The 26,686-nt window shown below is 45.0% G+C and overlaps 1 protein-coding gene across 1 annotated transcript in view; it reads right to left on the reverse strand.

Moving 5' to 3' along the window:
• Window positions 1-26,686, reverse strand: part of LOC311232734 (uncharacterized protein) — a 117,219-nt gene that overhangs the window by 55,140 nt on the left and 35,393 nt on the right. The window contains exons 14-17 of the mRNA XM_084338315.1: window positions 17,255-17,386; window positions 8,486-8,665; window positions 1,807-2,043; window positions 353-1,306 (exon numbers count right to left, since the gene is read on the reverse strand). Coding sequence (XP_084194441.1) covers window positions 353-1,306; window positions 1,807-2,043; window positions 8,486-8,665; window positions 17,255-17,386 — 1,503 coding nt within the window. The remainder of the gene's footprint in view (window positions 1-352; window positions 1,307-1,806; window positions 2,044-8,485; window positions 8,666-17,254; window positions 17,387-26,686) is intronic.

The following is a 26,686-nucleotide window of genomic DNA, read 5'->3' on the forward strand; positions in this document are numbered from 1 at the left end:
GCCTGTTTTCTTAAGGCAGTTAGCCTCTGGTATGCGTGCCATTAGCAGTAGCCACGCTTCTAGGCCTCTTTTCTTTTGGAAAGAATGATATTTTTTTTGTAAAAAATAATATATAATAAAAAATATCATAAACATATATTTTTTTGCATTCGACTAAGAGGTTGGCAGTCGACTACGGCTCCTTTCGATCGATTAGTCGACTATTCGACTAATAGGGGTCAGCTCTAGTCTACGGTCTTCCAGCTTTTATCTAGTGCATTTGTGTGTAAGATGATCTTCTTCTACATCTCAACATTGTAAAGCGATGAAAATGAGTTAAAACCGTTCAATAACTTCTAAAACATTGAATTACCATGTCCTCTTGGGCAGGTAAATGCGTCTCTTCTTCAACAGGTGTGGGTGTGGCTTCTTGACCAGGTGTGGGTGTGGCTTCTTGACCAGGTGTGGGTGGTGTGGGTGTGGCTTCTTGACCAGGTGTGGCTTCTTGTCCAGGTGTGGGTGTGGCTTCTTCCCCAGGTGTGGCTTCTTGGTCAGGTGTGGGTGTGGCTTCTTGGTCAGGTGTGGCTTCTTGTCCAGGTGTGGGTGTGGCTTCTTGGTCAGGTGTGGCTTCTTGTCCAGGTGTGGGTGTGGCTTCTTGGTCAGGTGTGGGTGTGGCTTCTTCCCCAGGTGTGGCTTCTTGGTCAGGTGTGGCTTCTTGTCCAGGTGTGGGTTCTTGTCCAGGTGTGGGTGTGGCTTCTTGACCAGGTGTGGGTATGGCTTCTTGACCAGGTGTGGGTGTGGCTTCTTGTCCAGGTGTGGGTGTGGCTTCTTGACCAGGTGTGGTTGTGGCTTCTTGACCAGGTGTGGGTGTGGCTTCTTGTCCAGGTGTGGGTGTGGCTTCTTGTCCAGGTGTGGGTGTGGCTTCTTGACCAGGTGTGGGTGTGGCTTCTTGTCCAGGTGTGGGTGTGGCTTCTTGTCCAGGTGTGGGTGTGGCTTCTTGACCAGGTGTGGGTGTGGCTTCTTGTCCAGGTGTGGGTGTGGCTTCTTGACCAGGTGTGGGTGTGGCTTCTTGACCAGGTGTGGGTGTGGCTTCTTGTCCAGGTGTGGGTGTGGCTTCTTGTCCAGGTGTGGGTGTGGCTTCTTGACCAGGTGTGGGTGTGGCTTCTTGACCAGGTGTGGGTGTAGCTTCTTGACCAGGTGTGGGTGTGGCTTCTTGACCAGGTGCGCTGCCAGGTGTCTCAGCGGGGAAGTCCGCCACATTGCCCACCCAGTCCACCGTCACAAAGTCTCCGAGGTCGAGGTCGAAGGGGAAGCACTCGTCTTCGGCCTGCAGGGAGAACAGCATTACTACTGAACTGCTTATGAACCATAATCTATAACCATAGTTACAGGTGAGAGCACTAAACCATAACCTACCGGTATAATCTTTTTTTTTATCTACTTTTTTCTCCCGTTTTCTATTTTTTTCTCCCATCCCAATTTCGTATTGTCCAATTCTACCCTCCCCTGTCTTGAACGTTGCTAGGCCATGCCTCCCACTGGTCGGCTGCAGTGAGGACGAAGCCTTGCATCACGTGTCCCCTCCGGTACACGAGGAGGCAGCCGTCGCATCTTTTCACCTGTACAGCGTACCATAGTTACAGGTGATTTTCAGGTGTTTTCGGACATGCCAATAAAATAGGTAAATATTATTACTTATGGCTATAACATAACGTACCTTTTCTCCTGTGGTCGATTAGTACTTTATTCACGGCGTCTGCTGAGACTGTGTTGCACACACACACACACACACACACGCACACACACACACACGCCTTGAAGACCTACCTTCTTCTCTGCGTCAGCCGCGGAGGTCCTGCTCTGCCCGTCTCTCTTGGAGCTCAGCCGGCTGCCCTCTGACCTCCCCGACGACCTGGACCCTGAGCTGCCCTCCCTTCCTCTCCGGTCCTTCCTCCACGTCTCCCACGCCAGCCTCTCCTCCTCCTTTCTCCAGACGCTGGCATGCGTCTGGCCCCCGGGGGGCGCTAGGGTCCTGGATCTGCACTCCTCCAGCATGGCCAGTACCTGGTGGAATGTTGTGTTGTAACATTGGATTAGTATTTAATAAAAACAGATTCATGTTTTATTACTTCTCTGACAAACTGAGATTCATGTTTTATTATTTCTCTAACAAACAGAGATTCATGTTTTATTATTTCTCTAACAGAGATTCATGTTTAATTATTTCTCTAACAGAGATTCATGTTTAATTATTTCTCTAACAGAGATTCATGTTTTATTATTTCTCTAACAGAGATTCATGTTTAATTATTTCTCTAACAAACAGATATTCATGTTTTATTATTTCTCTAACAAACAGAGATTCATGTTTTATTATTTCTCTAACAAACAGAGATTCATGTTTTATTATTTCTCTAACAAACAGAGATTCATGTTTTATTATTTCTCTAACAAACAGAGATTCATGTTTTATTATTTCTCTAACAAACAGAGATTCATGTTTTATTATTTCTCTAACAAACAGAGATTCATGTTTTATTATTTCTCTAACAGAGATTCATGTTTTATTATTTCTCTAACAGAGATTCATGTTTTATTATTTCTCTAACAGAGATTCATGTTTTATTATTTCTCTAACAGAGATTCATGTTTTATTATTTCTCTGACAAACAGAGATTCATGTTTTATTATTTCTCTAACAGAGATTCATGTTTTATTATTTCTCTAACAAACTGAGATTCATGTTTTATTATTTCTCTAACAGAGATTCATGTTTAATTATTTCTCTAACAGAGATTCATGTTTTATTATTTCTCTAACAGATGCATGTTTTATTATTTCTCTAACAAACTGAGATTCATGTTTTATTATTTCTCTAACAGAGATTCATGTTTAATTATTTCTCTAACAGAGATTCATGTTTTATTATTTCTCTAACAGAGATTCATGTTTTATTATTTCTCTAACAGAGATTCATGTTTAATTATTTCTCTAACAAACAGAGATTCATGTTTTATTATTTCTCAAGCAGAGATTCATGTTTTATTATTTCTCTAACAGAGATTCATGTTTTATTATTTCTCTAACAGAGATTCATTTTTAATTATTTCTCTAACAAACAGAGATTCATGTTTTATTATTTCTCTAACAAACAGAGATTCATGTTTTATTATTTCTCTAACAAACAGAGATTCATGTTTTATTATTTCTCTAACAAACAGAGATTCATGTTTTATTATTTCTCTAACAAACAGAGATTCATGTTTTATTATTTCTCTAACAAACAGAGATTCATGTTTTATTATTTCTCTAACAAACAGAGATTCATGTTTTATTATTTCTCTAACAGAGATTCATGTTTTATTATTTCTCTAACAGAGATTCATGTTTTATTATTTCTCTAACAGAGATTCATGTTTTATTATTTCTCTAACAGAGATTCATGTTTTATTATTTCTCTGACAACAGAGATTCATCTTTTATTATTTCTCTAACAGAGATTCATGTTTTATTATTTCTCTAACAAACTGAGATTCATGTTTTATTATTTCTCTAACAAACTGAGATTCATGTTTTATTATTTCTCTAACAGATTAATGTTTTATTATTTCTCTAACAAACTGAGATTCATGTTTAATTATTTCTCTAACAGAGATTCATGTTTAATTATTTCTCTAACAAACAGAGATTCATGTTTTATTATTTCTCTAACAGAGATTCATGTTTTATTATTTCTCTAACAAACAGAGATTCATGTTTTATTATTTCTCAAGCAGAGATTCATGTTTTATTATTTCTCAAACAGAGATTCATGTTTTATTATTTCTCAAACAGAGAAATAACAGACATCGCCACATATCACAACCTCTTGTTAACATTCTCCAAAACCATTACTAATGCCAAACCTTCTTTCTTTCACCATAGGATCGAGGCCTCTGCCAAGAACCTTTCCAAACTGCATGCTACCATGTCCTCCCTCCTCACTCCCCCCCCACCCCCTCCTCCCTCATCTTTCTCTGCCGAAGACTTTGCGATCTTCTTTGAGGAAAAAGTGGAGAACATCCGCAGCTCCTTCTCCCAACCCCCACCCATTCCAAACACTGAATCGAGAACCTCATCCTTCACTCTGTCATCTTTCTCTCCCATTACAGAAGCCGAGACCCTGACACTGGTAACGTCGAACCGTCCGACTACATGCCAGCTGGACAGCTACCCTCCCCACTCCTCCAGACCATAGCACCGGACATCCTCCCATTCCTAACTGCAACCATCAACTCCTCACTCAACTCGGGGGTGGTCCCCACCTCCCTAAAACAAGCCAGAGTCACGCCGCTCATAAAAAAAAAAACCTGAACCCCACCGTCATAGGCAACTATCGTCCTGTCTCTCTTCTCTCCTTCCCTTCTAAAACACTTGAACGTGCTGTATCGAACCAACTTACTGCTTATCTCTTACAGAATGACCTCCTAGAACAGGGGTCGGCAACCTGCGGCTCTTTAGCCAATCAGCTGCGGCTCCCTGGCCCAATTTTTTTTTAAATATACAGTACGTCACACCCCGCGCCTCTCCCTGCCGTCTGCAACTTATGCAAGTGGCTAATCTTGAGTTTCTGAGTAAGCTAACCATGGATAAATCCAAAAAAATGAAAGTCTGAGGAAAATAGAGGGTTTAATTCAGCGTGGACAGATTAATTTGCTTTCACGACTAACGATGCAGGCTTGTTACGTGGTGCGAAATTTGCGAACAACGAAACATTTTCTTTGTCTTTTATAGATTTTCCACAAATAAGGGAAGGACGCAAATAGAGCTGAACAGAGATTCATGTTTTATTATTTCTCTAACAGAGATGAATGTTTTATGAATGTTTTATTATTTCTCTAACAGAGATGAATGTTTTATTATTTCTCTAACAGAGATTCATGTTTTATTATTTCTCTAACAAACAGAGATTCATGTTTTATTATTTCTCAAACAGATGAATGTTTTATTTCTCAGAGATGAATATTTAATTATTTCTCTAACAGAGAGATTCATGTTTTATTTCTCTAACAGAGATGAATGTTTTATTATTTCTATAACATTAATGTTTTATTATTTCTCAAACAGATTCATGTTTTATTATTTCTCAAACAGATATGTTTTATTTAGAGCTGGGCCGTTAACGGCGTTAACGTGCTGCGTTAACGCTATACTAGTATCGCGCGATAATATAATTAACGCATTAATCTAAAAAAAAAAAAAAAAAAAAAATTATATACATATATATATTTTTTTTTACATTTTTTTTTTTTTTACCTTTTATTTACCCAGGGTAGGTTCGCTGAGCACAGATGCTCTTTTTCAGGAACGCCCTGCTTCACATTCACACAGTTCCATTCACACCTGGGAGCTGCCCAGTACAACCACAGTTGACACCATTGGCCACTGAGCTGAGCAACTCCACTGGAGCAGTTGATTCAAGCCATGTCACATAGTTCAAGTTTGAAATGATTCTTTCTGTTTTGCTCCTGAGAGTGTGCTAGATACTGTACTGTACTGGTAATATTATTTATTTGTGTTAACTTCTGAATAAAACAACTTATTAAACACAAGTACATCTTATTGAACATTATTTTGATATTTCATTACCAATTATCATAGCAAAACAGCTTTTTCAAACAGTCTGTAATGCATTTTGGAAATATGAGATGGGCTCATGGTGTAATGGGCCACCTGGCCTGAGAAACATAAGGAGGAAAGAAAAAGTAAGGACTTACTTCTGGTCATTATTTGGGTAGAACACACATATTTTGAATGCCTTCGGCAGGTTTTTTTTTCTTCTTTTTAGCCATTTTAATCTAGATTAATCTAGATTAAATCCAGGATTGCAGATAGATTAATCTAGATTAAAAAAATTAATCTATGCCCACCTCTAGTTTTATTATTTATCTAACAAACAGATGAATGGTTAATTATTTATCTAACAGAATAATGTTGTATCATTTCTCTAACAAACATATTCCTGTTTTATTATTTCTCTAACAGATGAATCTTGGATTATTATTGCATGCAAAATTGCATAAAAAGTGGCATGTGTTAACACTTTCAGCGCCAGCCGTTTTATCCATCCTTGTAGTCAATGGGCCACCGCTGTAAAATATAGGGATTTTATTTTTTACTTCTATTCATTTTTATTATTATTTTATAAAAGAAATTATGTTCTTCCAATATCATTGGTTGTTTTATTCATTTTAATTGTTTTATTCATTTAACTTTTTATCTTTATCTCCTGTAGCACTTTGAGATTTTCACAAATATAAAGTGCGGTACAAATTGAAATTATTATTATTATTTTCACTGTGCGTCACAGTGTTTGCTATATATTCTATATTATAGCTATGGAGACAATACTATGGCTCATTTGACAGTAACTATGCCTCGTTCAACATGTGAAAAAGAATAAATGTTTTCATGTATACGTAGGGCTGGGCGATATAACGATAACGATAAATATCGCGATATATTTTAATAATCGATATCGAATATCGAAATAAAAAAAAAAAACGAAAAATCGTTTTTTTTTTTTTTTTTTTAACTGGTCGCTGTGGTCTCAAGACGGCCGGAATTTGTCGTGGCGGGAGGAAAGTTGTTCGGGGATTTACCTTAAAGTGTGTATTATGTCCGATAAGCAAGAGTTTAGTCTGGGAGAAGCGTCCCCTGATATGGATAGGAAAGAGAGAAAAACAGCAGTGTTTTTAAGCCTTGGAAGGAAGGGCAGCGGCCGTTTGTTTGAGAGAGTAGCCATTATGAGCGAGACAAGATGGCCGCAAGGAGCCACGAGGAGGATGAGATAAGATGAGAGGAAATGTCAACAAAATGGAGTAGACAAGATGGCTGCACAGAGCCACGAGGAGGCTAACGGATAAGAGTCAGAGAGTGACGTCAGCTAAAATACTCTAGACTGAGTTTGCCACCATCTAGGGGGGACAGTGGGATAATGCAGGCACATTTTTGAAGATAGGTCTGTACTACCATCTAGTGGCGGAGTGGGGGAGTGATTCAAGTTTAGAATCTACTGTAGCAGGGAGAGAGTGGATTATTATAATAATAATATTAGATATACAGGTTAATTAAATAGTTTAATTATACAATGGATTAAATAAGAATTGCACAGAGAGAGGAGGTGCAGTTATTTGAATGGGTTAATTATGGAATAAAGAGGGAGTTTGAATTCTAGTGGGGCTTTCTCACACCTAATAAATAGGCAGAGTCTTCAAACAACACGTCACCAGAAGAACTGGCGCTCGCTGGGGGTCAACCTGGGATGAAAAGATAGGGCGACGGAAGTGGGAATCAGTTAGCTGCTGGTGTCACGACGGAAGACGACGAACAGGGACAGATATGGGTGTGGAGAAGGTAGTAGACTAATAGAAAACACAAGGGTCGAGTGTACAGAAAACAGCTGGTGTTGTTTTCTGCTTTTAGGGTCTGGAGATGTCCGACCGCGGTGGAGACGACCAGGAGACAGACTGGAGGAGGAGGAAGCAGCAGGGGCCAGGCACCACAGCCTGGTACACAGATCTACAACAAGAGGGAGGAGACGGCGGCGGTGGGAGAGCAGATGTGGAGAGGACAGCCAGAGACACTGAGCAGTAGCAGACCAGGGGAGACATTTTTGCCTAGGGGACCGCGCCCTGGAATGGGGACCAGCTCAGGAAAGGAGCCGTCGCTGAAAGGGGCCCTTGCCCTAGAAGACGGGACCGGCCCAAGATGGGGGGTGTACTGTAAGAGGGAAGGGAGCGCTCTGATTTGACGTGGGGTGTACCTAAGTAGGGGGGCCAAAGGGTTTAGGTGTGTTGTCTGAAAAGTTGCAAATCTATGTCTTTCTCTGTCTCTCTCTCTCTCCTCCCTGACCGTTGTTTATCCTTTCTGGTTTAGGTGTGATGCGTGTAATGGAAAACAATAAGGCAAAACAGCAGACGGAGGGGCCTTAATTGTTACGAGTCTATTTTTGGGTATAATTTATTGAAAAACCAAGTAGTCTGTTGATTCTGAAGGTTGATTAAGAATCAAAGAGGGGAATGAGAGAAAACAGGGTTCTGGGTTGTTTTTCAATGTATGTGATGTATAGATTGGGGGGAGATGGTAGCATGTAACAGTGTCAGAGAGGTCGAAGTGCATGCAGACGGTGATAGAAGAAGCGGTTCAGAGGCATAGCCAGCAGAATGTTTAGCAGCCAGCAGAATGTTTCGAATTCCGATCTAAGACACAACAAGCTGATACCGTGGCAGGGCACAGAGGCAGAGCGCGATGGAGGTTTTGACAGTAATGAAACGTTTTGAAATGTGTGAAAGGTTATTAGCAGTTGGGGCGGGCCGTGTTTCAGGGGGGGCGCTGGTCCGCAGGGGGGGGGGGGGGGGGTGTACCTACATGTTTCAGGGGGGGGCGCTGGTCCGCGGGGGGGGGGGGGGGGGTGTACCTACATGTTTCAGGGGGGGCGCTGGTCCGCGGGGGGGGGGGTACCTACATGTTTCAGGGGGGGCGCTGGTCCGCGGGGGGGCTGCTCCAGGTAGGCCGTGGTGGTGACCCGGCTGTGGTTGGGATCGGGCCGTCGAGAGAAGCACAGCTGGTTCTTATCAATGACACACGGAAACTTCTGGAAGCGTCTGTAGATCGAGACAGACAGATCACTGATCTCACAGATCACCTGGTGGAGGAGAGGGAGGGAAAGAGAGGAGAGGGAGGAGAGGGAGGAGGGAGAGAGGAGAGGGAGGAGAGGGAGGAAAGGAGAGGGAGGAGGGAGAGAGGAGAGAGGAAAGAGAGGAGAGGGAGGAGGGAGAGAGGAGAGGAGAGGGAGGAAAGGAGAGGGAGGAGGGAGAGAGGAGAGGAAAGAGAGGAGGGAGGAAAGAGAGAAGAGGGAGGAAAGAGAGGAGGGAGGAAAGAGGAGAGGAAAGAGGAGGGAGAGGAAGAGAGGGAGGAGAGGAGAGGAAAGAGAGAGAGGGAGGAGAGGAAAGAGGAGGGAGGGGAAGAGAGGAGAGGAGGAGGAGAGAGGAAAGAGGAGAGAGGAGTAGGTGAATGAAGGAGAAGAGAGGAGATAAGTGAATGAAGCAGAAGACATTTAAAAGTTCAGAAAGCACATCTGTAACTGAGGGGTACAATTCCCTGACTGTATTGATAAGTATGGTATCATTAAACCACTACCACTTTATGTACTTTAACTACTGGCCATACAGTACACGATATCTAAATATGATGAACACTTTCCCACAATGAAACCGTTCCAGACAAAGGTAATAATCAAATATTTAATGCAGCAAAAGGTACATAGGATATTTATCTCTTACATTTATCAATTGAATGCACTTGTAAGGCAAATGAGTATTCGTAGGCAAATCAACACTGAATGTCCAATCTCTGGTTACGCAGGAAGCAAGTATCCAACCTGGCTCTTAGGGAATTATATCGATGGTACACTTAATGATTATAGCTGGATACACTAAAGGGGTCCTCCCGGTTGTAAGCCGGTAGGGGGGGTAGGAGAGCCATCGGCAGTATCCCGTCTGGTCAACGATTTCTATAGAGACTTCAAGTACAGAAGACAGTGCAGTAGAATCTTGATCCACAGATGAATACACCTTGGCTCTCTTGTAGGCTGTAGCTGTAGGTCCACAATGAAGAAGAAGCGAGGCGACCTCAGTCTGGTCTGAGCGCCGTCTCACCTTGACTCCTCTCGGGGTAAATCCAACACTCACCGGTGTTGGCGATTATCCGCTCCACAACTCATAGTACCAAAGCAAAGATATATTCCATGCCGCATAGGGCTCAGCAGTCGTCGGGTAGGTAATCCAATGTACATTTACATTTACATTTAGTCATTTAGCTGACGCTTTTATCCAAAGCGACTTACAAGTTCTGTACGACAAGCCATCAGGAAGGGCACAACTCTATCAGCTGAGCAACAATGTTCATCAAAGTGTTGAGTGCTACAGTGTAGGTTAGTTTATTAGGACAAGTGCATGACAGTACGGTTAGTTAGGGTTAGATTTTTTTTTTTTTTTTTTTTTTTTTTTTTTTTAATTCAGATAATGGTTGAAGAAGTGCGTCTTTAGTCGACGGCGAAAGATTGGACGTGATTCGGCTGTCCTAACTGGGGTGGGTAGTTCATTCCACCATTGTGGGGCAAGGACTGAGAATAGGCGACTTCTCTTTGATGACCCTCCCGGAGCTTGGATAGGAGTAGGTCTGAGGCGGCCAGAAGATGCAGAGCGTAGGGGTCTTGAGGGTGTGTAGTTAGAGACCATTGACCGGAGGTAGGCGGGAGCGGTTCCCTTTGCCGCACGGTATGCTAGGTCGAGGGCCTTGAAGCGGATTCGTGCAGCAATGGGGAGCCAGTGCAGGTCCCTAAGAAGTGGGGTGACATGGGCCGACTTCGGTAGGTTTGAGATCAGGCGGGCCGCTGCGTTCTGAATGAGTTGAAGAGGCTTAGTGGCAGTGGCCGGGAGGCCAGCGAGCAGTGCATTGCAGTAGTCGAGGCGGGAGATGACTGTTGATTGGACGAGGAGTTGGGTGGCTTCTTTTGTCAGGAAGGGGCGTATCCTTCTGACGTTGCTCAGGAGGAATCGGCAGGTTCTGGTCGTCGCTGCGATGTGAGCAGAGAAGTTCAACTGGTCGTCGAGGACAACACCAAGGTTCTTGGCGGTCGGGGACGCAGTCACAGCTGCATTCTCGACTGTGATTGAAAGGTCGGTTAGGGGGGAGGATTTGGCCGGCAGGTGGAGCAATTCTGTTTTGCTTAGGTTCAGTTTGAGGTGGTTGGACGTCATCCAGGCTGAGATGTCGGACAGACAGGCCGAGATCCGCACAGAGACGTGGATATCTGAGGGAGGGAAGGAGAGGAAGAGTTGAGTATCGTCGGCATAACAATGGTAGGAGAAGCCATGAGACGTGATAATGTTACCCAGTGATTTAGTGTAGAGGGAGAAGAGAAGGGGTCCTAAAACCGAGCCCTGGGGGACACCCGTCCGCAGGGGGCGGGTGGCCGACAGGGTCCCTCTCCATGACACTTGGTAGGAGCGGTCATTGAGGTATGATGACAGCCATGTCAGCGCAGAGCCAGCCACTCCCATTCCTGCGAGGGCCGCAAGGAGGATCTGGTGGTTGACTGTGTCGAAGGCTGCAGATAGATCTAGGAGAATCAGGACAGAGGAGAGGCCTTTCGCTTTTGCTAAGTGAAGTGCCTCTGTGACCGCAATGAGGGCTGTCTCTGTGGAGTGACCAGTCCTGAAGCCTGACTGATTAGGGTCTAGGAGGTCATTCTGTAAGAGATAAGTAGTAAGTTGGTTGGATACAGCACGTTCAAGTGTTTTAGAAAGGAAGGAGAGAAGAGAGACAGGACTAGGCCTGCCACGATAACAAATTTTGCTGGGCGATTAATTGCCCCCGAAAATATCGCGATAAGCGATATTATTGCGACCGGTTAGAGATTTTTTTTTTGAGAAATTTATTTCCCAAAACTTTTATTTTGAAGCCCACCGCTCCGTCTTTTCCGGTGTTTAGACTTTTATTTTGAAGCCCACCGACCGGACCGGAAGTATTGTTGTTATTATCCTAGCTTGCTGATGCTGCTGGTGGACTGGGGCCAGCTAACGTTAGCTTGCTGATGCTACTACTACTTCGACATGCTGCTAGTGGACTGGGGCCAGCTAACGTTAGCTTGCTGATGCTACTACTACTTCGACATGCTGCTAGTGGACTGGAGCCAGCTAACGTTAGCTTGCTGATGCTGCTGGTAGATCGACATGCTGCTAGTGGACTGGGGCCAGCTAACGTTAGCTTGCTGATGCTACTAGTAGATCGACATGAGCTAATGATAAAACAAATGTTGAGATTGTTGGTGAACAACTAACTTCTACTAACGTTAAAACGCTAACGTTACACTACAAATAACGCTACTTGGTTAAAAGGAGCAACACTATTGAGAAATGTAGTTAAGCTATGTGGTGTTGCCCCACGGAGCTCCTATGCTGTGCTCTCTGCTCTGTAGTAAAGCCAGCGGCCCGCCTCCCAACACGGACAGTGACTGACAAGGGGCACTGGTTCCGCCTCATTAAAACAAACGCGCAAATAGCAATTAATCGCGCCCGTCAAAATCATTGCATTAATTTTAATTATCGCGGCAATTAATCGATTTATTGCTTATCGCGGCAGGCCTAGACAGGACGGTAGTTGCCTATGACAGTAGGGTTCAGGGTTGGTTTTTTTATGAGCGGCGTGACTCTGGCTTGTTTTAGGGAGGTGGGGACCACCCCCGAGTTGAGTGAGGAGTTGATGGTTGCAGTTAGGAATGGGAGGATGTCTGGTGCTATGGTCTGGAGGAGTGGGGAGGGTAGCTGGTCCAGCTGGCAAGTAGTCGGACGGTTTGACGTTACCAGTGTCAGGGTCTCTGCTTCTGTAATGGGAGAGAAAGATGACAGAGTGAAGGATGAGGTTCTCGATTCAGCATTTGGAATGGGTGGGGGTTGGGAGAAGGAGCTGCGGATGTTCTCCACTTTTTCCTCAAAGAAGATCGCAAAGTCTTCGGCAGAGAAAGATGAGGGAGGGGGGGGTGGGGGGGGAGTGAGGAGGGAGGACATGGTAGTAATGTACAGGTCCACTCGGTCCTCGCCTAGAACTCCTCGGATGAAAGCGCCACGTGTGGTCGGCCCAACCTGGATAAGACTCTAGATAACACGAGGAAGCGATGGGGATGCTGCTCACTTTAGAACTCTAACCGCACGATGCACCATACATAATAGACTATTATTAACCTAATAGAAATACGTTGCACTCGACGGTACAGTGCCAAACTATGACAATTCAGTTATTAATTTGCACGAGGTCTCAATGCTATTCTGGGGCCAAATAGGCCATACTTCACCACACGTTGGTCGTGGGTGAGGCTTCACGTTCTGTTACTAGGTTGGAGGGTAAAGGACTAAGGGTACAAGGGACTTCTACATTTACTTGCGCCATATTTATATGCACGGTGAACAAATAGTGCCACTCTCATTTCGGTAGCCGTATTCCTGCGCAGAGCCGGGGCTAGTAGGGACATGTTTCGTCGGTACCATTGAACTTGGCTCCAAGGGGCTTGTCTCCTGGCGCCAGGTCCTTGTCCAATAAGAGAATTAACTATTATGGGCTATAGTAGACTAAAGGGATATTCCGTGTATATGTACAAGGAATATACAAGTTTCAAGTTCAAGTTTCAAGTTTCTTTAATAGTTGTCATACAGAAGTACAGAATACTTTTGTACAAAATGCTTCTTACTGTTGCGCTCCAGAGACTGTGCATGACAAGATAAGTATGAAATAAAAACATAGTAAAAATTAGAAGTAAAAAAAGAGGTCACAGTGTTCAGTTTAGACATATGTACAATGTTCGTAGACGTAGACGTAGTTACCATACAATATACAATACTGTGCAGTGTACTAATATACAATACTATATAGTGCAAGGCATAAATGGACGAGGTGCAGTTTAGGTACAATTCACAGTAGGTGTACGAGTTGTAGTGCAAATCCTTTATCAATAAATATAAAGTGTAAGTGTGTTTGTGTGATCTAAAGTGTGGAGAGTGGGTGCTGCAGTGTGTTGTTTGTTTGAGTGAGTGTGTGCGTGTGGGTGTGTGTGCTGTGTGCATTTGATGGTTGTTGCATAGTGATTATTGTTCGTTTAGCGATTTTTTGTTCGTTTAGCAGCCTGATGGCCTGGGGATAGAAGCTCCTTCTGAGTCTTTCTGTGCTCGCCTTAAGACTCCGGTATCGCTTGCCTGACGGCAGCAGTTCAAAGAGGCAGTTGTTCGGGTGGCTCGAGTCCTTAATAATTCTCTTAGCCTTCCCCTTGCACCGCTTGTTGTAAATGTTCTGGAGGGTGGGAAGCCCCCCTCCAATTGTGCGTTCGGCTGAACGTGTCACTCTTTGTAGTCTGCTACGGTCTTGTGCAGTGCTATTCCCAAACCAGGAGGTGAGGTTGCCGGTCAGGATGCTCTCTATTGTACATGAGTAGAAGTTCCTAAGGATCTTCTGACTGACTTGGAACTTCCTTAGGCAAGGGATATCAAACGATATACAAATACTATTCAACATATATCCATAAATAAATATATATATTCGGTTTAATCTGATCCTTCACAACAACATCTATATTATTATTTATATATAAATAAATACAACACCCAACAAAATACTTAAGAATTGAGGACTGGTCATTAATTTATAGCTTCAGCAAACGGATAACCTGCACCTACTTACTTACCTGTCTGTCTGTCTACCTGCCCTTATGTCTGTCTGCCTTTTCTGTCTGTCTGTCTGCCTTGTCTGTCTGTCTGTCTGTCTGTCTGTCTGTCTGCCTGTCTGCCTGTCTGTCTGTCTGTCTGTCTGTCTGTCTGCCTGCCTGTCTGCCTGTCTGTCTGTCTGTCTGTCTGTCTGCCTGCCAGCCTGCCTGCCTGGGGATCAACGTCGCTGGCATTCAGTCTCACAGTCTCACCCCACACTAACGGTCTCACCCCCCCACACTAACGGTCTCACCCCCCCACACTAACGGTCTCACCCCCCCACACTAACGGTCTCACCCCACACTAACGGTCTCACCCCCCCACACTAACGGTCTCACCCCACACTAACTGTCTCACCCCACACTAACTGTCTCACCCCACACTAACTGTCTCACCCCACACTAACGGTCTCACCCCACACTAACTGTCTCACCCCACACTAACGGTCTCACCCCACACTAACGGTCTCACCCCCCCACACTAACGGTCTCACCCCACACTAACAGTCTCACCCCACACTAACGGTCTCACCCCACACTAACGGTCTCACCCCACACTAACTGTCTCACCCCCCCACACTAACTGTCTCACCCCACACTAACAGTCTCACCCCCCCACACTAACAGTCTCACCCCACACTAACGGTCTCACCCCACACTAACGGTCTCACCCCCCCACACTAACGGTCTCACCCCACACTAACGGTCTCACTCCCCCACACTAACAGTCTCACCCCACACTAACTGTCTCACCCCACACTAACGGTATCACCCCACACTAACGGTATCACCCCACACTAACGGTCTCACCCCACACTAACGGTCTCACCCCCCCACACTAACAGTCTCACCCCACACTAACGGTCTCACCCCACACTAACGGTCTCACCCCCCCACACTAACGGTCTCACCCCACACTAACGGTCTCACCCCCCCACACTAACGGTCTCACCCCACACTAACGGTCTCACCCCCCCACACTAACGGTCTCACCCCCCCACACTAACGGTCTCACCCCACACTAACGGTCTCACCCCACACTAACGGTCTCACCCCCCCACACTAACGGTCTCACCCTACACTAACGGTCTCACCCCCCCACACTAACGGTCTCACCCCCCCACACTAACGGTCTCACCCCCCCACACTAACGGTCTCACCCCCCCACACTAACTGTCTCACCCCACACTAACTGTCTCACCCCACACTAACGGTCTCACCCCACACTAACGGTCTCACCCCACACTAACGGTCTCACCCCACACTAACGGTCTCACCCCACACTAACGGTCTCACCCCACACTAACTGTCTCACCCCACACTAACGGTCTCACCCCACACTAACGGTCTCACCCCACACTAACGGTCTCACCCCACACTAACGGTCTCACCACACACTAACGGTCTCACCCCACACTAACTGTCTCACCCCACACTAACGGTCTCACCCCACACTAACGGTCTCACCCCACACTAACGGTCTCACCCCACACCAACTGTCTCACCCCACACTAACTGTCTCACCCCACACTAACGGTCTCACCCCCCCACACTAACGGTCTCACCCCACACTAACGGTCTCACCCCACACTAACTGTCTCACCCCACACTAACTGTCTCACCCCACACTAACGGTCTCACCCCACACTAACTGTCTCACCCCACACTAACGGTCTCACCCCACACTAACTGTCTCACCCCACACTAACGGTCTCACCCCACACTAACTGTCTCACCCCACACTAACGGTCTCACCCCACACTAACTGTCTCACCCCACACTAACGGTCTCACCCCACACTAACGGTCTCACCCCACACTAACTGTCTCACCCCACACTAACTGTCTCACCCCACACTAACGGTCTCACCCCACACTAACGGTCTCACCCCCCCACACTAACGGTCTCACCCCCCCACACTAACTGTCTCACCCCCCCACACGAACTGTCTCACCCCCCCACACTAACGGTCTCACCCCACACTAACGGTCTCACCCCACACTAACGGTCTCACCCCACACTAACGGTCTCACCCCACACTAACTGTCTCACCCCACACTAACGGTCTCACCCCACACTAACTGTCTCACCCCACACTAACTGTCTCACCCCACACTAACGGTCTCACCCCACACTAACTGTCTCACCCCACACTAACGGTCTCACCCCACACTAACGGTCTCACCCCACACTAACGGTCTCACCCCACACTAACTGTCTCACCCCCCCACACTAACGGTCTCACCCCACACTAACTGTCTCACCCCACACTAACTGTCTCACCCCCCCCACACTAACTGTCTCACCCCACACTAACTGTCTCACCCCCCCACACTAATGGTCTCACCCCACACTAACTGTCTCACCCCACACTAACGGTCTCACCCCCCCACACTAACGGTCTCACCCCACACTAACTGTCTCACCCCCCACACTAACGGTCTCACCCCACACTAACTGTCTCACCCCACACTAACGGTCTCACCCCACACTAACGGTCTCACCCCACACTAACGGTCTCACCCCACACTAACTGTCTCACCCCACACTAACGGTCTCACCCCCCCACACTAACGGTCTCACCCCACACTAACTGTCTCACCCCACACTAACGGTCTCACCCCACACTAACGGTCTCACCCCACACTAACTGTCTCACCCCACACTAACGGTCTCACCCCACACTAACTGTCTCACCCCACACTAACTGTCTCACCCCACACTAACGGTCTCACCCCACACTAACGGTCTCACCCCACACTAACTGTCTCACCCCACACTAACGGTCTCACCCCACACTAACGGTCTCACCCCACACTAACGGTCTCACCCCACACTAACGGTCTCACCCCACACTAACTGTCTCACCCCACACTAACTGTCTCACCCCACACTAACTGTCTCACCCCACACTAACGGTCTCACCCCACACTAACGGTCTCACCCCACACTAACGGTCTCACCCCACACTAACGGTCTCACCATGCCCGACAGCAGCAGTGTGTTCTTGACGGTTCCGAAGCGCTTAACCAGCACCTCGACGTCCAGGTGGGCGGTGGGCGTGTCCGGGACGTTGGTGACGACCAATAGGCTGCCCCAGACCACAGGACCCGTCTGTTGGAGCAGAGGAGACATGATGGGTCACTGGAGGATCCATCCATTTTATTTATTTGATCATTTATAAAAGATACATATAAAAGCTGCCCAGTAGGAATACATACATTTAAAAAAATCATTGAGGTTAAAAACACAATAAAGCCAAAAGGCTTATTTCCATTGTGTCCCTCTGGGGGTGGGGGTGGGGGGGGCAGTTGGCTGGCAGAAACAGTAGAGCAATATATAGTAGGGATGTCCGATATTATCGGCCGATATTGGCATTCAAATGAAATATGGAAAATTATCGGTATTGGTTTAAAAAAATATATATATATTCTTTTTTACATTTATTTAACCTTTATTTACCCAGGCAAGCAAGTAAGAACAAATTCTTATTTTATTTATTGTCAAAAGTATGTAAATGTAAAGAGATATGTAATGTTAATTACCTGAAAAAAAAAATTTGGGGGGGGACCCTGCATATATCGGTATGGGTTGATATCGGTTATCGGAAATTAAGAGTTGGACAATATCGGTATATCGGAAAAAAAGCCAATATCGAACATCCCTAATATATATAGTATAGCCCAAATACAAAAATACAAAAACAAACCACACAATTTCACTACATTAAACAAGTCAAAGCCAAACACACAATCAAATTCAATTTATCTACAGCATTCCCTTTGTCTAATTAATAATAAAATCCAAGCTCCATCTCTAAACACACATTACACGTCAGTTTTAACCACTCATCCTATCCTTCCTGGCCTCTAAGAGAATCCCAGAGGCCGACGCCAGCCACCGTCTTAACCTCTTCCACCCAAATGACCTCACGTCATAAATCAATCTGTCTACACTGTCTGACAAAACTATCGGTTTATTTTTCAAACGTATTCAAGTATAAACATCATAACCATGTCACAACAGCAGTTATAATGTATATTATCATCAATACGTTAGTTTACCAATTAGGGCTGGGCGATAAAACAATAACCATATATTAGGGCTGGGAGATAAAACAATAACGATATATTAGGGCTGGGCGATAAAACAATAACCATATATTAGGGCTGGGCGATAAAACAATAACCATATATTAGGGCTGGGCGATAAAACAATAACCATATATTAGGGCTGGGCGATAAAACAATAACCATATATTAGGGCTGGGCGATAAAACAATAACCATATATTAGGGCTGGGCGATAAAACAATAACCATATATTAGGGCTGGGCGATAAAACAATAACCATATATTAGGGCTGGGAGATAAAACAATAACCATATATTAGGGCTGGGCGATAAAACAATAACGATATATTAGAGCTGGGCGATAAAACAATAACGATATATTAGGGCTGGGCGATAAAACAATAACCATATATTAGGGCTGGGCGATAAAACAATAACGATATATTAGGGCTGGGCGATAAAACAATAACCATATATTAGGGCTGGGTGATAAAACAATAACCATATATTAGGGCTGGGCGATAAAACAATAACCATATATTAGGGCTGGGCGATAAAACAATAACCATATATTAGGGGGGGGGGGGGTCAGGACCCTAACCCAGGGGGGGGGGGGGGGGGGGGTCAGGACCCTAACCCAGGGGGGGGGGGGGTCAGGACCCTAACCCAGGGGGGGGGGGGGGCTCAGGACCCTAACCCAGGGGGGGCAGGGCTGTACGCTAAGCTTTTTCACTAGGGGCACACTTGCCCCTAAATGAGAAATTTAGGGGCAAAGAATATTTTTTAGGGGCACATTTTTAAATAACTATTTTACCATTATAGTAGGGCTGGGCGATATGGCCTCTAAATGATATCGCGATATTTTGACATTTCCTCTAAAGTACTTAAAAATGCTTGATTGAACCCTTTGATGCATACAGTCACGCCAATATGATGATTATAATAAGTCCCTGCAACATATGTGTTACATCCCAATGTATATATTCCCCAGTGTGTGTCTCCATGTGTGTGTGTTCTCCATTTTTGTTTCCTCCCTCCAGCCATTGTTCCCTCCACCATTGGTCCCTGCCAGGCCTGCCCTCACATTATAGTAGGGCTGGGCGATATGGAAAAAAATCATATCGCGATAACGATATGATAATTTTATTTTATTTCTCGATATCGATAATTATCGAATTGTTATAAGTATAAAAAAAATAAAAAAAAAAAAACATTTTTTTTTTTTTTTTAACAACAGATGTATGTTTATTTTGCAGCAATTCTTTGTCATTGCCGCCATCTTTAGTGTTACATCCCCTCACACTCCAGTTCTCAGGCTGCAGCTGGTTTAAAAGCTAAAGTAAACCGGCTTCTCTGCTGGCTGTGGCTCCAGAGGAGTTGAACAGTTCTGGCTCTGCTAGTTTATTTTCGATCTTTTGGCGCTTTTTTGGTGGACAAACCACCGCACATGTGCACTGTGACTCGTGACTGGAGTCTAGTTCTGCTAGCACACATAGCCTACTGTGTACAGACGGTTTCAAAATGTATTTTAAATTAGAAAGCAAACAAAATAAATGGACAAGAGAAAAAGAAATCTGAATTTGGTCAGTATTGTCATTTGGACAAGCAAAGCCATTACTTTAAGTTGCAGGCAAGAAAGACAAGTCTGTCCACTGTCTCTGGTTTTAAAACTGCCCTGTTGCAGGTAAAAAAAATAAAAAAAAATAAAAAAAAAAATAAAAAAAATAAAACGATTTTTCGATTTTTTTTTAATTTCGATATTCGATATCGATTATTAAAATATATCGCGATATTTATCATTATCGTTATATCGCCCAGCCCTACATTATAGCAACACAGCACCGATTGGTGGATGGTTTTCCAGACTCCAACACTCAATCAACACCACCCAATCATGGATCACCCCACACCTGTTAAAACATGGCTTCTCACTTCAGTCTTTCTCTCTCTCTGGCATGAGGCTAGGCCTAGTGTGATTTTGTAACCTGTAACTTTGACAATATTGCATTTCGTTTATTGGCCTTTGGTGCTTAGTGGAAATTTCCTTGTGTGTGTATGGCCACAGAGAGAGCATTGTTAGTTATAGTTTGTTTTTGTATATATTCTGCCTTTGTTTTATTTGTCATTAATGTGTTTTTCTCTCTTTCTCAGGAAGCACAGATGGGGTGAGCTGCCATTTCCTTTGGATATTGTTTTCTCCTGTTTTGGTTAGGTAAGAGTAGTTTAGGTAATGTAATCTCTTTTACCATAGATTAGATTTGGGTTTATTTGGAGTATAGTGGTGTTTGTTTGTTGTTTTGGCCTGGGCTCACCCCTGAGCTACATGTGCTTCCTTTGCATCTATTCAATAAATATCATTGTTGTTTACAAACGTGGTCCATCTTTTCTGTCAACCAACTGTTATGTTACAGCCCTTTACCCTTAGACTCACAGGGGTCGTAACATAAATGGGGGCTCTGCCTGGATCTTGTAACCCGTGTTCAATTGTTGGTTGATGGATTTGGTGAACTGTTTGTTTACACTTGTATAGTTATTAATTAATTTGTGTGTAAAATGGCATTTGTGTAAAAAAAAATAATAATGGCAGTTAGTACTTTTGATCTGGGGAAATTCTTGAGCAATCCTACTTGGGAAGCGCTGGATAGCTGCCGCAAGGCAGACTTAGTGGAGATTGCCACACATTTTAAACTCTCGGTTCAACAAAAGCATCTTAAGCGGGATATCAGGTGTCTTGTGGTAGATAAGCTGTTGGAGCAGGGGACGCTTATTTTACCTGTGGTCTCTGATGAACATGCAAGTCCTCCTGGTGAACCTACGGAAGCACAGCCTTCTGAGGAGCAAGCCCATGGTGCTGAAAAGGCAGGTGTGAGAGTCACATTGCCACATTTTCACTTGGCCTCTCCTGTGTCATCTGGGTCTCGAGAAGGGGCCCAGGTCAAGGTTAGAATAGCCCGTCTCCAGATGGAGGCTCAGGAGAAGGCACAAGCACGTGAGGCGGAGTATCGGCTTCGTAAAATGGAGCTTGAGGCGGAAAATGAAAGGGCTGTTAACATCCGTAGGTTGGAGCTTGAGGTGGAAAAAGAGCTCAGACTGCGGGAGTTGGAGCTGGGAGACCAAAGGAGTGGATCCAACTCTGCTACACCGACTCCTCCACAAGGCCCGGGTATGTCCTCCTCCACAGCTTATTCATCACACACTTTTGATATAAGTAAACACATTGCTTTGGTGCCTCCGTTCCGAGAGACAGAAGTTGATACTTATTTTAATGTGTTTGAGCGTATTGCTGCTTCATTGCGCTGGCCAAGAGAGGTCTGGCCTTTGTTGCTTCAATGCAAATTGACTGGTAAAGCCCAAGAGGTTTGTTCAACACTTTCCCTAGAAGATAGTTTACTGTACGATACTGTGAAGGCTGCCATCCTTCGTGCATATGAGCTTGTGCCCGAAGCTTATAGGCTGAGGTTTCGCAGTCACAAGAGAGCTGTCAACCAGACCTTTGTAGAGTTTGCTAGAGAGAAGGGAACTCTCTTTGATAAATGGTGTGCAGCAAGCAAGGCCTCAGATCTTAACTCTCTCAGAGAACTCATTCTATTAGAAGAGTTTAAGAATCGTTTGCCAGAGCGTATTGTAATTTACCTGAGTGAGCAGAAAGTGTCCACTCTGCAGCAAGCTGCTGTATTAGCTGATGAGTTTGCGCTAACCCATAAAACTGTGTTTGTAGATAGGCGTGACTCGTTTCTCCCCCATGATTTCTCTCAGAAACATTCTGTCCCCAACCATTCAGAATTCACACACCCCCGACCAAAAATGTCACCTCCACGCTCAAAAGAGGAGCGGACATGTTACTACTGTCATAAGCCTGGTCATGTTATTTCTGACTGTTTAACATTGAAACGTAAGCAGCAACCGTCCTCTCAGAACTTTAGACAACCCAAAGGGGTTGGTCTGATTAAAATGGCACCTGATTCCGATCAACAGATGCACAATGATCAGGATGTTCTCGATCCTTGTTTCAGGCCATTTACTTCCAAGGGTTTAGTTTCCTTGACAGGGGATCCAAAAGATCAGTGTACAGTTCAGATCTTACGAGATACTGGAGCCTCACAATCCTTTATCCTCTCTGATGTACTACCTCTGTCTGAGAAATCTTCCTGTGGTTCTAGTGTCCTAGTTCAAGGTATTGAGATGGGTTTCGTGCCAGCCCCGTTACACTGTATTCATGTACAATCTGATTTGGTCACTGGTTTCTTTAAAATAGGGGTGAGACCTTCCTTGCCAGTTAAAGGCATTTCCTTTATCATGGGAAATGATTTAGCTGGAGGACAGGTGAACGCTGTGCTGGAAGTGTTGGATCACCCAGACACAGATTCTCTGCCTGATGACTTGTCACAGAACTTCCCTGAAGTTTTTTCTGCAAGTGTTGTCACTCGGGCTCAATTGAAAAAGAGAGGTGATGAAATTAATTTGTCTGACTCTGTTTTTGCTTCAGCTTTTGTCAGGGAGGAGTTGCTGGCTCCAACTTCTGATACCGCTGACAAACCACCGACTCATAGTAAGGTACCCCCACAGACAACTGTAACTAGTTCCGACGCATTGAAGTTACCCGTTACTCGTGAAATGCTAATTACTGCCCAGAAGGCTGACCCTTCTCTTGCAAAATGTTTCTCTTCTCTTGAAACAGAACAGAGGAGAGAGTTGCATTCTTATTTTGTAGATGAAGGAGTTTTGATGCGTACATGGAGGTCCCATGGTACTAGACTGGCAGAGCATGCACAATCGGAGATAGGGCTACCAGATCAGGTACCAGACTGGAGCACTGTTTATCAGATTGTTGTCCCTGCAGTTTATCGTCAGCATGTACTGTTCCTGGCCCATGACCACCCTTGGTCTGGACACTTGGGAGTCACTAAAACATACAACAGAATACTTCAACATTTCTTTTGGCCCGGTTTGAAGTCCGATGTAGCACAGTACTGTTGTACCTGTAGTACTTGTCAGATCACCGGAAAGCCAAACCAGGTAATTCCACCTGCTCCCCTCTGTCCTATACCAGCGGTCGGTGAACCATTTGAACATGTCATAGTTGACTGTGTTGGTCCGTTGCCAAAGACCAAAGCCGGCAATCAGTTTTTGTTGACAATAATGTGTACCGCCACCCGTTTCCCTGAGGCTATCCCTCTTCGCAGAATTACAGCGCCTGTAATAATTAAGGCTTTGACGAAGTTCTTCTCCACGTTTGGACTGCCTAAGGTAGTACAAACGGACCAAGGCACCAACTTCCTGTCTAGGTTATTTGAGCAAGTGTTACAGTCCCTGGGTATCCGACATAGTGTCCAGTGCCTACCACCCTGAAACTCAGGGGGCTCTAGAACGTTGGCATCAGACATTAAAGTCCATGTTGCGTAAATATTGCTTAGACACAGAGAGAGATTGGGATGAGGGTGTCCCCCTTGTTCTATTTGCTGCGCGAGAGACCATACAGGAGTCTCTTGGTTTCAGTCCTGCTGAGCTTGTTTTTGGGCACACTGTTAGAGGGCCTCTGAAAGTTCTTAAAGAACGGTTCATGTCAAAGGGTGCCAGCACACCCACTAATGTTCTAGATTTTGTTAGCCAGTTTCGAGAGCGAATGCATCAGGCGTGCTCTCTCGCAAAAGAAGCGCTCTCTTCTTCCCAGAGAACTATGAAACGGCACTATGACGAGAAAGCTGTTTCTCGATCTTTCCAGCCAGGTGATAAGGTTCTAGTCCTGTTACCTATCCTTGGTTCTGCTCTTTCCGCTCGTTTTTCCGGACCGTATGCAATAGACAAGAAGATAAGTGATACAGACTATGTGGTTCGCACCCCTGATCGTAAACGTCACTCTCGTGTTTGCCACATCAATATGCTTAAACCATATTTTTCCAGAGATAGTGTGCAGGTGAAGACCTCAGACCAGACAGCCGGACTGGCCGTCTCTGCTGTTGCCTCAACTCCAATAGTTCCGGACTCTCCTGACGTTAGTGGTGAGGATGTAGATGGCTTAGAGTTGCGCAATGCAGCCCATCAGGGTGCTAGATTGTCCAACACTGAGATGTTATTGAACCTGCCCACTCACTTAGCACACTTACCTGAGGAGCAGCGAGAGGACATCACAAATTTGATTCAGGCCTACATGGCTCCGTTTGGTGATGTTCCCTCCTGTACTTCTGTATTGGCCCATGATATTAATGTTAACAATGCTGTGCCTATCAAGCAACATGCATACCGTGTTAACATCACCAAGAGGGCCATGATGCAACAGGAGGTTGACTATTTGTTAAAACATGGTTTAGCCAAGCCAAGTTGCAGTCCCTGGAGTTCACCTTGCTTGTTAGCTCACAAATCGGATGGAACTCCTAGATTTTGTACTGATTTCCGAAAGGTAAATGCTGTCACCGTGCCTGATTCCTTCCCACTGCCCCGCATGGAAGATTGTATTGACAACCTTGGATCTGCCACCTATGTTAGCAAACTAGATTTGTTAAAGGGTTACTGGCAGGTCCCTTTGACCCCCCGTGCCTCGGAAATCTCGGCGTTTGTTACTCCTGAATTTTTTTTGCAATATACTGTAATGCCTTTTGGAATGCATAATGCCCCGGGCACTTTCCAGCGACTGGTGACCCTAGTCCTGGCTGGTGTTCCAAATTGTAATGCCTATCTCGATGACCTGGTTGTCTATTCGACCAACTGGCGTGACCACATGACAACCTTACAAACTGTCTTTGACCGCTTAGCTGGAGCCTCCCTGACCCTTAACCTTGCCAAGTGTGAGTTCGGCAAGGCTACGGTTACCCATCTTGGTAAGCAGGTAGGACAAGGCCAAGTGCGTCCGGTGGATGCAAAAATATCTGCAATCACAACTTTTCCAGTGCCTACTACTAGGCGGGAATTGCGTAGATTCCTTGGGATGGCTGGGTATTACCGTGGTTTTTGCCGAAACTTTTCTTCTGTCGTCACTTCTCTCACTAGCCTGTGTAGCCCGTCCAAACCATTCATTTGGACAGCTGATTGTCAAAATGCATTTGATAGTGTTAAAGCTCTCTTATGCAGTTCCCCTGTTCTCTCTGCTCCAGATTTCTCCCTGCCGTTCCAGCTGGAGGTGGATGCCAGCGGGGTGGGAGCTGGAGGAGTGTTATTACAGGAAGATCACGATGGTGTCAGTCACCCGGTTTGTTATTTTTCCCGGAAATTTAACAAACATCAACTAAACTATTCCACTATTGAAAAGGAGACTTTGGCTATGTTGTATGCGTTGCAACATTTTGAGGTGTATGTCGGTTCGAGCGTATTACCAGTGGTAGTATACACCGACCACAACCCATTGGTTTTTCTGTCGCGGATGTACAACCACAATCAGCGCCTCATGCGTTGGGCGCTCATAGTGCAAAATTATAACCTCAGCATAAAGCATAAGAAGGGGTCTGAGAATGTGTTGGCGGATGCTCTATCTCGGAGTTAAATCTCTGTTGCTGTCGACTCGTTGTCTGTTGCTGTCGACTCGTTCTACTGTATATTGCTGTCGACTTGTTCTATTTTGCTGTCTACTCGGTCTATGTTGCTGTGGACTCGTTTTATGTTGCTGTCGACTCAGTCTCTCTTGCCGTCAACTCGTTCTGTCATTGTTGCCCCGAGTGGTTGTTGTACCAACTGCTAGTTTTTTATAGCTCTTTGTTTTGAAGTACATGTTATCTCAGAGATGTTATCTCGTTGTTAAAAAAAAAAAACATGTTTAGTTGGTGTTAATTGTCAAACATGTTTTTGTCTTATGTATGGGGGTGTTACATCCCAATGTATATATTCCCCAGTGTGTGTCTCCATGTGTGTGTGTTCTCCATTTTTGTTTCCTCCCTCCAGCCATTGTTCCCTCCACCATTGGTCCCTGCCAGGCCTGCCCTCACATTATAGCAACACAGCACCGATTGGTGGATGGTTTTCCAGACTCCGACACTCAATCAACACCACCCAATCATGGATCACCCCACACCTGTTAAAACATGGCTTCTCACTTCAGTCTTTCTCTCTCTCTGGCATGAGGCTAGGCCTAGTGTGATTTTGTAACCTGTAACTTTGACAATATTGCATTTCGTTTATTGGCCTTTGGTGCTTAGTGGAAATTTCCTTGTGTGTGTATGGCCACAGAGAGAGCATTGTTAGTTATAGTTTGTTTTTGTATATATTCTGCCTTTGTTTTATTTGTCATTAATGTGTTTTTCTCTCTTTCTCAGGAAGCACAGATGGGGTGAGCTGCCATTTCCTTTGGATATTGTTTTCTCCTGTTTTGGTTAGGTAAGAGTAGTTTAGGTAATGTAATCTCTTTTACCATAGATT

The sequence above is a fragment of the Notolepis coatsorum genome (assembly GCF_963971535.1).
Source record: "Notolepis coatsorum genome assembly, contig: SUPER_7_unloc_2, whole genome shotgun sequence".
NCBI lineage: Eukaryota > Metazoa > Chordata > Actinopteri > Aulopiformes > Paralepididae > Notolepis > Notolepis coatsorum.